At 28.4% G+C, this 12,462-nt stretch overlaps 1 protein-coding gene across 7 annotated transcripts in view; it reads right to left on the reverse strand.

The window, feature by feature from the left end:
* The window catches only part of LOC129911576 (small conductance calcium-activated potassium channel protein), a 233,909-nt gene that overhangs the window by 130,345 nt on the left and 91,102 nt on the right, over positions 1-12,462 (reverse strand). For 2 of the 7 annotated variants that reach the window (XM_055989409.1, XM_055989407.1), the window contains exon 3: positions 4,341-4,442. The exons of the other annotated variants lie outside the window; for them this stretch is intronic. In XM_055989409.1, the coding sequence (XP_055845384.1) occupies positions 4,341-4,442 (102 nt within the window). The remainder of the gene's footprint in view (positions 1-4,340; positions 4,443-12,462) is intronic. 7 annotated transcript variants of the gene reach the window in all.

The following is a 12,462-nucleotide window of genomic DNA, read 5'->3' on the forward strand; positions in this document are numbered from 1 at the left end:
TTAGGCTGTAGTTTCGTATACAGACAGATAGACGGACTTTCGGGATTTTTCGTGATATGAAAACCTTCATCAGTTAATGAAAACAGTTCATACAGTTTTTATCCCTTTTTAGAGCTAAAAAATCCATTTTAATGAAAAGATTCATCACTTAACGAAAAATTTCATACTCATTTTCAGGGCCGTCTTTAACTATCCTGGGGCCCTTGGGCACACAAGAATTTGGGGCCCTTTTGGTAAGTAAAATAAGTACAATGGTTGGCTTAAAGGCAATGGTTATGGTTAAAAAGGGGTGCCAATATATCGGTTCATATAAAGTAAAGGGGGTGCCAATAATACGTGCATCGAGACATCAATCGTTGCCCACTACCAATAATTGTACCCTGTATCCGTTATAAGTTTCAGTTTGAAGAATTGGAAAAAAGAGCTCAAACGGATTGATAGATTTGCTAAAAACTCGGTACAGACGATTTCTACGTAATTTTCAAGAGCCGTTTTTTTTATTTTTTGCCTTTTTATTTTAATATCTCTTTTTCAACGGATATCTACAATATAAAGTTTTCGAGATATTGCAATTTTCTCAAAAACGGATAACGATTTTGCTTTGAAAAAAAAAATATGTTTTGCTGCAAATAAGGCCGCACTTTTGAAAGAAGAAAAATATTTTTTGGACCGTTATTAACGGTACCTACTTGCCATAGAACCGATTTCTTAATGAAAACGACACAACCGATTTTAATGAAAATTTTTACATAAAAAGGTTAATACTGACATTAAAACTAAGAAAACTTAAAATAAAAATTATTTTGTATTTTTTTTTTTGTGTGCCGGGGATAACAGCAACATGTCGCGACAGTGCCAGCACACAAAAAAAAAGTTGTATGTACTAGGAACCAGACCTATCTTTCTATATGTGTTTGACCCGCTGAATCCGAATTTCAAGTCCGTTTTTCCCGGTCATCCTCCAGTTTTGAGAAAAATGCATGCAAAATGTTCCTGGTACATGACACTTTTTTTTGTGTGCCGGTGTTATTTCTGGATTTAATATATATATTTTTTTTTTTTTTTTGAAAAACAATTTTCTTAAAAGTTATTTAATGAATTTTATGTGTCAATCATACATTGATGTACCGTCGACGAGCCGGCAATAGTTTTTTCTCAAACGTTTTCCAACGGAAAAAGTATGGATGTTTTTTGCCGACGAATTGATTCTTTTTCGTCTTTTAATACGAATTACTCATATTTTAAAACTACAAATTTGACAGTTTTGCAAACTTCAAGCGAAATTATTATTTAAGGAAAAAGGTAATGGAAGAGAATTCGTTGTTTTTATTAATAAATAATAAATAATCTTACCTACAGTGGAAAAAAAGGTATTTTTCTTGTTTTTTGAAAATATTGTTGTCTTATTTTTTTTTTGAAAATTGAATTTGGGTTTGGTGGTTTGGATTTAAAATTTTGTCCGCTATGCGGACGCCACATAGTTTGTTTTCTTTTTGAAAACATATATTTTCCGTATAGGTGTAGAAAAAAATTTATTTGATTGTTTGGTTGCCATATAAAAACTAAAATTTTTTGGTAGATGGTCTGACCGACAAAAATGTTTTGAGAATATAATATTCGTTCCTTGGGGGCCCCCCTGAGAATGGGGGCCCTGGGCACGGGCCCCGTGTGCCCTTATGGTAAAGACGGCATTGCTCATTTTAACAGAAACAAAAAATGTTGTAAATAAGAATTTATTCGTTTCTTGATCATAATTTTAATAAAGTAACGAAAAACCTTATCAATTTATGAAATTCAACATTAACTAACGAAAATCTTCATTAGTTTATGAATTGTCTTATGAAAATTCTATATTTTTTGATGTTTTTTTTTCATTTTTTTAACCCCTTTTAACCCAAGATCGTAAATTTTAAAATAAATAATGTCAATCGACTGGCCTTGACTGGACAAAACACGTATTTTTTAAAAATTCAATAAATTCATTATTTACTTAGTTATTTCGATATTTTGGGAGTAAGAAAATAAGTTTAAATAAATTATTTTATTTTCTGAACTTCGTAGTTTTTACGCAAATTTACTTTTTTTCAAAAAAGCCCAACTTTTATCATTAACTGCAATTAAAAACTATTGGTGCCATTTATTTGAAATATGGCGTACTATTTATACATATAAAGCAATATACTTGAAGATTAATTTAGAAGCTTCAAAAAGAAAAAAATTATAGTTTCTAAAGATTTTGTACGATCTTTTTCGGTTTGTTACAGAAATGTCACATGAGGCTACAAGGGGTTAAGTCAATTTCTTGTAAACGGTACAAAATTGTTTAAAAAAAAATATTTGGTCTACATTTAAGAAATCTGAACAAAAGACCTATCATACACCTGAGATTGTGGCGATCTGTAAAGTTTACTAGCCAAACTAACACTTTCTATTAAAGTTGTGGAAAATATGAGAAATCGGTTACTTGCCCAGTTTTCATACTCGTATTCTAATTCACATCCATTTTCTTCGAATTTGGAGCTTGAACGGCAAAATGTGATAAGTTCATCAAATTCTCATCTTGTTAGCATTGTCCAATTATTTAAAATTAGACAATGCTAACAAGATGAGAATTTGATGAACTTATCACATTTTGCCACGTAGAATTTGGTGCATCAAAAACACAACCCAAATAACAATTTTGCTTCTTTAAAGCCTCACAGGGGCTGTATGGTACCATCTGTAAAACTTTATAGGAGAAAGCAAATTGTGAATGGTCCACGTGAGTTAATGAGTATTGAAATCAATATTGCCTTCTAAGATGTTTTTAATGGCTTAACAAGAAAAAAATTCTCTTTGAATACTATTTGTTTTGTTACACAGTGTATAAGTAAAGTATATCCGATAATTTTCAGATAGCAACATCCAACTTGCTCTCGACTTGACCAAATATGTTGAGAAAAAAGGCTCATCAATCAAATCAAGTGTTTGCGGTCTCTGTTGTAGCGATTTTAGAATTTTAAAAACTTTAATAAACTTTGGTTTTGTAATCAATCACAGATCTGTGTGGGTACCTTATTAGTTATGTATGAAATAATTTATACATGGCCTTATAATTTACCACTGAAAACAAGAATTTATTATATCTCTAATTTAATTAAAGTGCAGTATTCATTTTCATTTATCCTTTATAGTGATAATTTGAAAGATATTTAATAAACTTAAAAATTTAATTGTGAAGAAAAGATAAATCTTATACAAATATAACACAAAAATTGTTTCATTTCTATAGCCACTGTAATTCTTTATCCTTTAAAAAGTTTTTCTTAGAAATTGAACTTTTTGTTCAATTTGCACACTAGTTGCTTGCTTCGGATCAATAAATTCTAGATTATACATTAAAATTTATGTTTCTATCGTTTCTTGTTTTCACCATTTACACACCAAATAAAAGAATGATTTTTTTTTTTTCTCCTTCTAAGCAACTTTTGTTGTGATTTATAAACTTACATCCGAAGTACATCATATTGTGTATAAACTTTGGGAGGTATCGTAAATTTTTGTTGCCACAACACAAACTATGGTTTTGTACTGTGGTTTGTGGGGAAAAAAATATACGCTTGGATGGAAAATCAATGAGGCCAGTTTTTCTGGAAAGTTTCAAGGTGTTTGAAAAAAAAAGAAATAAATAAAAAAAGAAAAGATTGTTGAAGCTTGAAGCGAAACTGTTAGTTTCCTGTGAATGATTTAATTAGTTTAAGTTTCTAATTGAAGTCTTTTTAGATGGGGTTAATTAATTAGATTGAACGAAAAGTCTTCAACAACATGGGTGGGGTCCAAACTATGCAATATTTTTTTTAATATCAGGAACGATTCTGAGTTTAATACTTTAACAGAATTTTTGAACTAGAAAATTTAAAAAATAGGAAAATAAAAACAAACGACTAAAAAATCCCTAAAAAAGTTAAAAACTTGTTAATATGGTACGATTTTATTTTTATTGCAATATTCTTGTCAGGATGTCAGGACCTTTTAAAAAAGATATCCAAAATGGTAACTACTTATTAAAGTTTCTTGTTATTTAAAATCAAATTTGTTTAATTGTGATTTGAATTGCATTTTATGGATTTGCAAAATAATAAAAATGTTTTTTGTTTTAAATTTTGTATATCATTGTTTTGTTGCTAAGCCAATTACATAAAGGGGATAATGCTAACTACTTTATATAATTTTTTATTGTTTTCAATTTCTACAGGTGCTTTATCAAACTCATACATTTTTTACTTCAAATGAACTAATTTCATTTGTTTGTTGTTTTTTTTTTTTTTTTGTTATTTTTAAAGTCTGATGATTTATAATACCATTTTAGAGTACGCCATAGTATCATTTGTTGCCTCAGTAAAAGCTCTTCGAAGTCGGATCTTCCTACACTCAGATAAAGGAGGAGGCATTAGAAGGACACCCTGGAGAGAAATTTTGTACAAAGTGCAGACGTTTAACAGAGTGTTAACAAAATTAGTTGGTATAAAAATACAAAAAAAAAAAAAAAAAAAAAAAAAAATAAAATTGATATATTGTTGACATTTTTTTTTTTCGAAAAAAAGGGGGAATTCATCTACAAAAATAAACTTTTATATCACTTTGTATTTTTGGTAGGTATTATTTTTTTTTTTTTTTTCTTTTTCATATAAAAAAAAAACAAGAGACATTGTACTTGCCCAGACAACTGAATAAAAAAAATATTTTATTAGAAATAAAAAAAAAAGTGAATATGTAATATTGTGCAAAATATTCAAACTTTAATTTTCAAAGAACAAAAAAATTAAATATGCTTTACTAATAAAAAAATTATTATTTATAAATTAGTTATAAGTAAAAAAAATTCTAAACTATAACAAAATAGTGTATTTTTTCTATAAAAAATTATTAAAATTTTATTTAAAAAAATCAAAAACAATAAAAGTTTAGTTCATTTTTATTTTTATTATTATGAATATGAGCTGATTTCATTGCATCACTTGATGTTAAACATTGTGCACTTATGATTTTTAAAACTAATTGTGATTTCGTAAAACATTGCAGTAACTCCTTTTGAAAAAATATATAAACATAAATATTTTCAGTCAAAAACTACTTAAACCTTAAAAACAAAAATTATATTTTATAGTTTTTTTCATTCCTTTTTTTTTGCAAATTTTTAGTTTCAAGACTTCATTCAATATCCCAACAATTACCTACTTCATTTTTATTTTTTAAATTTTTATTTTATTTTAAAGAATAAAATTTAAAATTGAAAAAAATCATTTTCCGCATGATATTATTGCAGTTAACCCTTTTTGGATCCAATTTTCTTGAACAAGAATTATCGTCAATATTTTTTTGTTTGATGAGACCTTTTTCACTTTCATACGTGTATGGATTTTATGTGATGTATAAGGTATTTTGGTATACCATATCCGGAAGTTTCTTTTAAATTGCTTAACAATTGATAAAAAAAAAACATACAGGGACACTTTTAATGATGTTTATGTAATAGGACTATAACGATCTTAAAATATTAACTTTGCAACGAAAATTGAAGTCGGAGAGGACAACAATTTTTTTTAAGTTTTCGCTTTTTTCTCAAGTTATAATATTTTTCGATGTTGTTTTTATAAAAAGGTTTAGTTTTGCCAAACTTAAAATATGGTTTTAAAAATATAAGTTGAATTCGAATAACAATTAATAACAATTAGAACTTGTTTTTTTGAAAATCTCAAAAATATAATAGAAATAAAAAGCCGTTATGTAATTATTTTTTCAAAATTTTTACTTTCTTTCAAGATTTACATAATTTATTGGTTTTTGTTTAAAAATTTAAATATTCCTATTTTGTTATAAAAAATACTAAGTAATTTTAAGAGAATAATGTGATCGTTCATAGTCAGAAGAAAGAAATTCTGAATAAAATCATGTCAGAGCAAAAACAATACTCAAAAATCCTCTTGATAACAAATTCCAGGATATTCTTTGCATTAATAGGAAAAAGTCGTGAGACAAGTTTAAATCGTTATTACCTTATACTGTTTAAATATTTTTTTTTTAATCAGTTGTTAAAATATGGCAAAATTAGAGTTATAAAAAAAAAAACAACACTGAAAAACATATAACCCGTTACAACTCCATAAGGAAGCGAAACGAGGTTGGTGTTCATAAAAATAAAAAAAAAAATTTAAAAAAAAAACAAAAACACTCGTTATTTAGCAAAAATATACTATATTTGATAGATTTAAATGATTCCCAAGTGCTTCCTCGCAGTCGAGAAATAGAATCCGGTACAAAAGTTAGTTCTCTTCAGTCAATTAACTTTTAGTCATTTGACTTGCATAGTTCCTAGTTTCTTATGAATATATAAGGGTTCCAGTCCATTTGAGAGTAAAGATGTGGTAATTGTCAAACTGCATTAGTTATAATTTATTTTCCCAAAAAAATCAACTCTCATCAAACTTGATAACAACTCACAGCATTTTTAATCTTAATTGGACAGGCACTATAAAAAAGCAACTTGTCCCTTATGTCAGAAGGTTCTAGCCTATACTTTTCCATGCCATATTTTGGAGGACTTTGAGAGATAACCTTAAGCATTCAGTTGGCCCCAGAAATCGAACAGTACAAAACTGGGAAGCTTGCACTACTTTCTGAACTCAACCCTGAGCTAGGTTTTTGTTACATAGTCCAAAATCTTTATCCAAGATGCCTTTCTTCATGAGTCATAACAGTGATACAGTACAATTTCTGGTGGCTTAGATTGGATTTGACGTGAAAATCCATTGAAATAACTATCACTCAAAGGGCTACTGCATACTGACTCTAATAACGTCAAAAGTACCTACAGTTACATGAACAACACACAAAGTAGTGTTATTTAAAGAATCCAAGGAACATTAATCAGTACGCTTTACTGATACTTTTAATCTCGGATCAGTACTTAATTAATTTTACTTTTTTTATGTGAAGATATTTCGTAAATCAATGTATACCTTCTCGTAAAAATAACCTCAACTTAACATCTTTCACTTAACTTTAAGCCCTTAAAATAATAATATACCTACTTTTGCTATTTTTTTAATTATTCTCTTTCTCCCTTCATATACAAGCTTCTAACTAAATGACTTACACAATGTAATTTTTTTTTAAACCTCACTTAATATCCTACAAACATAACATATTTTTGTGTTTATTTTGTAGGGTTGTTGTAAAGTATACAACCGCATAATAAATAGTGTCTAGAAGTTGACTATATCATTTTATATGCCATTTCGTTAATAAAAACAAACACACCCTACAAAAAAAAACTTGGTAGGATACAAGATATGGATAGGATACCAACTTAAGGTTTTACAAACACACAAAAAAAAATCAATTCCAATAGCTATCCACATTCTGTGCAAAGTAAACCCTTTAAAACGATGTATCACTTAACATTGTGGCAAATAAAAATTTATGAACGCCCTCAGCCCCCTCTTTTAAGAAGAAAGCATAATAGCAACATAAAGTAGGTACTTTCATTTTTACACATTTTCCATACACTACACAACATCGCAAACTTTCATCAGCATCTCTTCTTTGCCATCATCATTGTGTATGCAGGCAAATATATATGTATGTAAAGTTGTTACTATACAATACGACTTTACATATATAGGTATTCTAAAAAGAATACACTATACATTCTGTATTGCTCCCCGACCTATTCCTTTTTTTTCTGTGTAGCTATAGCACGTATTTGTCAAGCATAGTGTAATCGTTTATTACTCTCAACGGCGTATGTTTCCTTTTCAGTTCTTATTTTTTTTCTTCTTCTTCTTCGTCCTTTTTTTCTGTTGCTCCATAATATTTCTCACGTCCATGAATGACACAGAGGTGTAGAGATTCTGTTGTTGGTGTTGTGTGTATGTTTACAATTTTGTGTACATACTTTCCAGGACGACGGCAGGGTTCAACCCTAGTTTCCTTAAGTATGTTCTTGGGAATGCTTTTTAAACACGGTCGAACAACCAAGGTCTATTTGTTCAAAGAAAATGGCATATATGTGTATAAAGGGTGTAAATGAGTGGAACGAGTGGTGACAACAGCAACAGCAGATATCTCCTTATGCAACCTTATAGCAGCTATCCTGCTGACTGCTGATTCTGCTGTTGAAAGTTTTAAATCGAATATTTTGGAAATAAGGACTTATATTTTGATAAAGTAGGGTCTTATAAAATCATTTAAGATTTTGAATTATTCAGTTTCATTGTGTACACACAGAAAAACCAATCATCATCTTGGGTATAAATATCAATAAAATGATAGTTTTGGCAATCAATTATATATAAGATCGCACTTCAATTTAACTATTTATTTTATTGTGTCTGTGTTTAATGTTGTCACGTCACTTTCAAAAGTGGATATTATTGTTTCTTATTTTTGAGATGTGACATTGACATTTAACTGCTGTCAAGAACAGACATAATGAATTTCAATAAATCAATTCCTTTTTTTATGATTCGTAGATATTTTGAGAAAATCGTACCAAATGATATGTAATTCAATTTTCTACAGTAAAATAAAAGCCTCATTTAGATATTCTCTAAAAAGCTGAAAAGATGAAGATGAAAAGGGTTGACTTTATCCAAAGAAATCAAGGGCTTATGTTATACTTTGAATTAAAGACGGATAAAATACTTAATAACAATTTTACTGGTTGGTTGAAATACGAAATTGCGAATAAAATCAAAAAAAAAAATTCTATTAATTAATTGTTAGCAATTATTAGGCATTTAGTGAAAGAATTATAAAAAAACCAAAAATCAATTATGGACGAAATGAGCAAAATTCTGTTGCAAAATACCAAATTTTTTTAAATTTTACAACAAATGCACATTTAATCGAAAACTTTGTAAACAAAAACCCTAAAAGTAACAAAATGAGAAGAATTTTTTTTATATTTACAAACATGGTCATTAGGGGAGAGTGGGACTAAAAGTAACAGGGGTAAGAATTAACAGCTAAAAAGAACGATGTTCCTTTCAATATTAAGGAACGCGTAAAGGAGAAAAATGCTCAATTTTTCCATATCTACCGGCACATTTTCTTCAGTTGAAGATAAGATGACAGGGTGAGAAGTTATACTAGTGGTGCCCAAAAAAAAGCATGTTTGTAACTTTTTTTTTAAATTTTATTTTTAATCTATCTCTTAACCCGAAAAAGATAGAGTACTAGGTGTTTTTTTGTTATATGCATTTGTGTTTTGGCTCTAATTGCGTGTATATGTTATGTCTATATCAGTTTCACTTTTTATTCAAACTGATTTTGTGGGAAAAATTTCATGCTGGGGCTAGTTGTAACATTTTTCCGGGGCAAGTTGTAACATGCAAAAACCTACCTATAGATCTGATCACTTAGGTATTTATGTTTGCATAAACTGTGGCTCAGATTAATATTAATTTTAATTTGTATTCATTCGACTTTATTTTACTTTTTACACGTGAATTGTGATTTTTCGTTTATTTTTTTTATTATTTGTTTTGCATTAAAACAAATGCTGTTTGTTATCAACTAATGTAAATTAATTTGTTGAATAAGTACCAGAGTTCAAACCTTGCTCGGTTTGGAGAATATTTATTCAACTTTCAGGGAAGAAAGATTTACTTTAACGTTCAACGTAACGATTTTTTTCGACTTACCCCACTTTTTTCTTATCTACATACACATTTTTTACCTAGTATAACCAACAACCCTGGATATGAATGCTTGTAAATGAATTTGTATTTATTATTTTGGAATTGCAAACACATTTTGAACCAACACTTGAATTTATAAGGCTTATAAAACAATTTATGAATTCAATTAATTTTAATTTAAGACTTTAGTCAAATCTTCTCCGAAATCTTGGATTCAATCCCTTTTTTTCAAATCTGCACCGAAATTTCATATCTAAGGTTTATTTTTATTATTTTCTGATGAAGAATAAATAAATATTAACAAATAAAGGTATTTTTTCTCTCATTTTTAGTTCTTGGTACAACCTACCCCGGTATGTGTTACACTTTTCCCCGTATGTGGGGTAGGTTGAAACAACACGATTTTTTTTTTGGAAGATTTATTTTTCAACATTACCGTTAGGTTATGAGAAAAACTTGTGATTTATGTTGCAGCTAAAATGTGGTTCTTTTATTTAAAAAAGGTTGGGTTGACTTATTTTTAAATTTGTAGGAGTTCCATCGGTTTTAGTAAAAAGTGTTACATTTGGCCCCCCTCTCCCCTACCTTATAATTTATCTATGGAGTTTAAAACAAAGTATCTTGTAATCTTTTTCAAGAATACACATACAAGATTTTAAACTACGAGGATTTCAAAGATTTTGAATTTTTCTTTGAGTAAGAAATTTTTTTTGTCAGAAGTTTTCTTTATAAAATCGATTTTTTTTTTTAAATACTAAAAAAGTGGCAAGAACCTCCTGGTGAATATCACTGAGAGTATGACAGCCACTGACAGATATTTTATCACAAAATACAATGTTTAAAATATTTACAAGCTAGTGGTTTAAAGAAATTGAGAAATTCATGTAAGTACACTAGGGCGTATACGTTTTTTTTTTTTTTTAATTTATATTCCTCCATACATCGAATTAAATTCAGCCTAATATTTTATGTGCATTATATTGCATTTCGTATTCAAGCAAGAGTCACAGCTGTCACATGTTCGGAAGTAAGTTTTCTATTATTCTTATATCAAGTTTGAATATGAACAGAAATGGGCCTTAAGAAGTACAGTGCATTTATAATCTGATGCAAGAATTTGTTCCACCCCTTAATTTTATGTTGTGGATATCTCAGTTTCTGTTTGTCTTAGACAAAATTTGTATTAAATGTATTCCTTTATTTTATGCTACGACAAAGTCTTCATTGTATTATAGGTCACCAAATTTAAAAACAAAAATTTTAAGCACTTTTGAAAATTTTAAACTTTATCAAAATATCATAAAAAGTACAAGAGTTCATTATTTGTCAAACAATTTGTTTTCTTAAAAAAAATGTGAATTATTATGGTGTTAAACGATGCTAAAATAGACATAAGCTAACTAGGTCTTAGGAAAGAGATACTAAAACGCAGAAAAATATCGTCAAAAAGAACGATAATATACCTAAATAATAAAAAACCTTTTTTTTATTTAAATATTTTTTTTGAATTTCTTCTAGACAAAAAATTACAAAGACAGACTGATACATATAATAATCATATTATAATAAATTAAATGGGTGACAAGAATATCAAAAAAAATATACCGTTTAAAATTTTGATTGACGATTCAAAGAATTTGCATGCACGGTGCACTGTGGCGTATACGTGATTTTTGTTTTTAATTTATTATACTGCTTTATATTATTATTTTTATGTAACAGTTTTTTTAGTTTCGTAAGAAATTGCTATAGCCAACAAAGTCTTTGTATCATAGATTCTTTTTACACAAAAAAAAAAAAAAATTATGTGTATGAAGGACTTTGGAGCTGCATGAAAGCAAAATAAATTCCCTGCAAAATTATTAATCATCTTAAATTAATTAAAAAAAAGGAATCATCTCCTTACTGAGGGAGCATGTTCCAAAAAACAAGTCTGTGACAAATTCAACTTTTATTTTCATATCCTTACAGCTCCTCTTAAATATAAATCCCACTTCCATTTTAAACGAAGAATTAACAAAAGGATTTAATATTCTATGCCTGCAGTTATTTTCTTCCAGCGTCAATTTAATAAACAATTCATGAAAAACATTAAAGATTTCAAAATGACACCAAGTTAACTTTTTCCACTGGTCTACTCGTCCAATAAGAAGTACTCTCAAACACCACACTAAGTTTAATCAAGATATCTTGTTGAAAATTTTCCCAATTTCACAAAAATAACAAAAAAAACAAAAATTGGGTCAGTATTTAAAATAATAATTCAGTATTTGCTTGTCACTTGACCTAAAAAAAATAAAGAGGGGGAAAATACCCAATTACCACATGAAATTTTCAGGGGCGGAAATGCTTCAACAAACCAACCAGCCAGCCACCACTAAAGTTTCGGAAGTGTATGGCTGTTTAAGGAAATGAATGAATAAAAAAAAAATGTTAAAACTCGCCATCGCATTGCATTGCACTGCACTTATCTTATCTTATTTTTTGATTAAAAACTTTGTGCACTTAAATACAGTTTTAAGTTTATGTTTCCTTTTTTTATATATTTATATACATTTTTATATTTTTTTTAATTAAATGCTTTTAAGCAATTAAATTCAATTTGCTTGGACTCACAACATAACAAACTGGTTGACATTTAAATGTGTTTTCGTGCTTCATGCAAGGTGATTGGGCTAAAATAAAAAGAGTCCTTTTATGCATGTGTATGGAACGAAATAGAAATTTCTATTTTACTCTATGAACCACACACTTTCAATCACTTAATTAAAGATGAATG

The sequence above is a fragment of the Episyrphus balteatus genome, chromosome 2, assembly GCF_945859705.1.
Source record: "Episyrphus balteatus chromosome 2, idEpiBalt1.1, whole genome shotgun sequence".
NCBI classification, from domain to species: Eukaryota; Metazoa; Arthropoda; class Insecta; order Diptera; family Syrphidae; genus Episyrphus; species Episyrphus balteatus.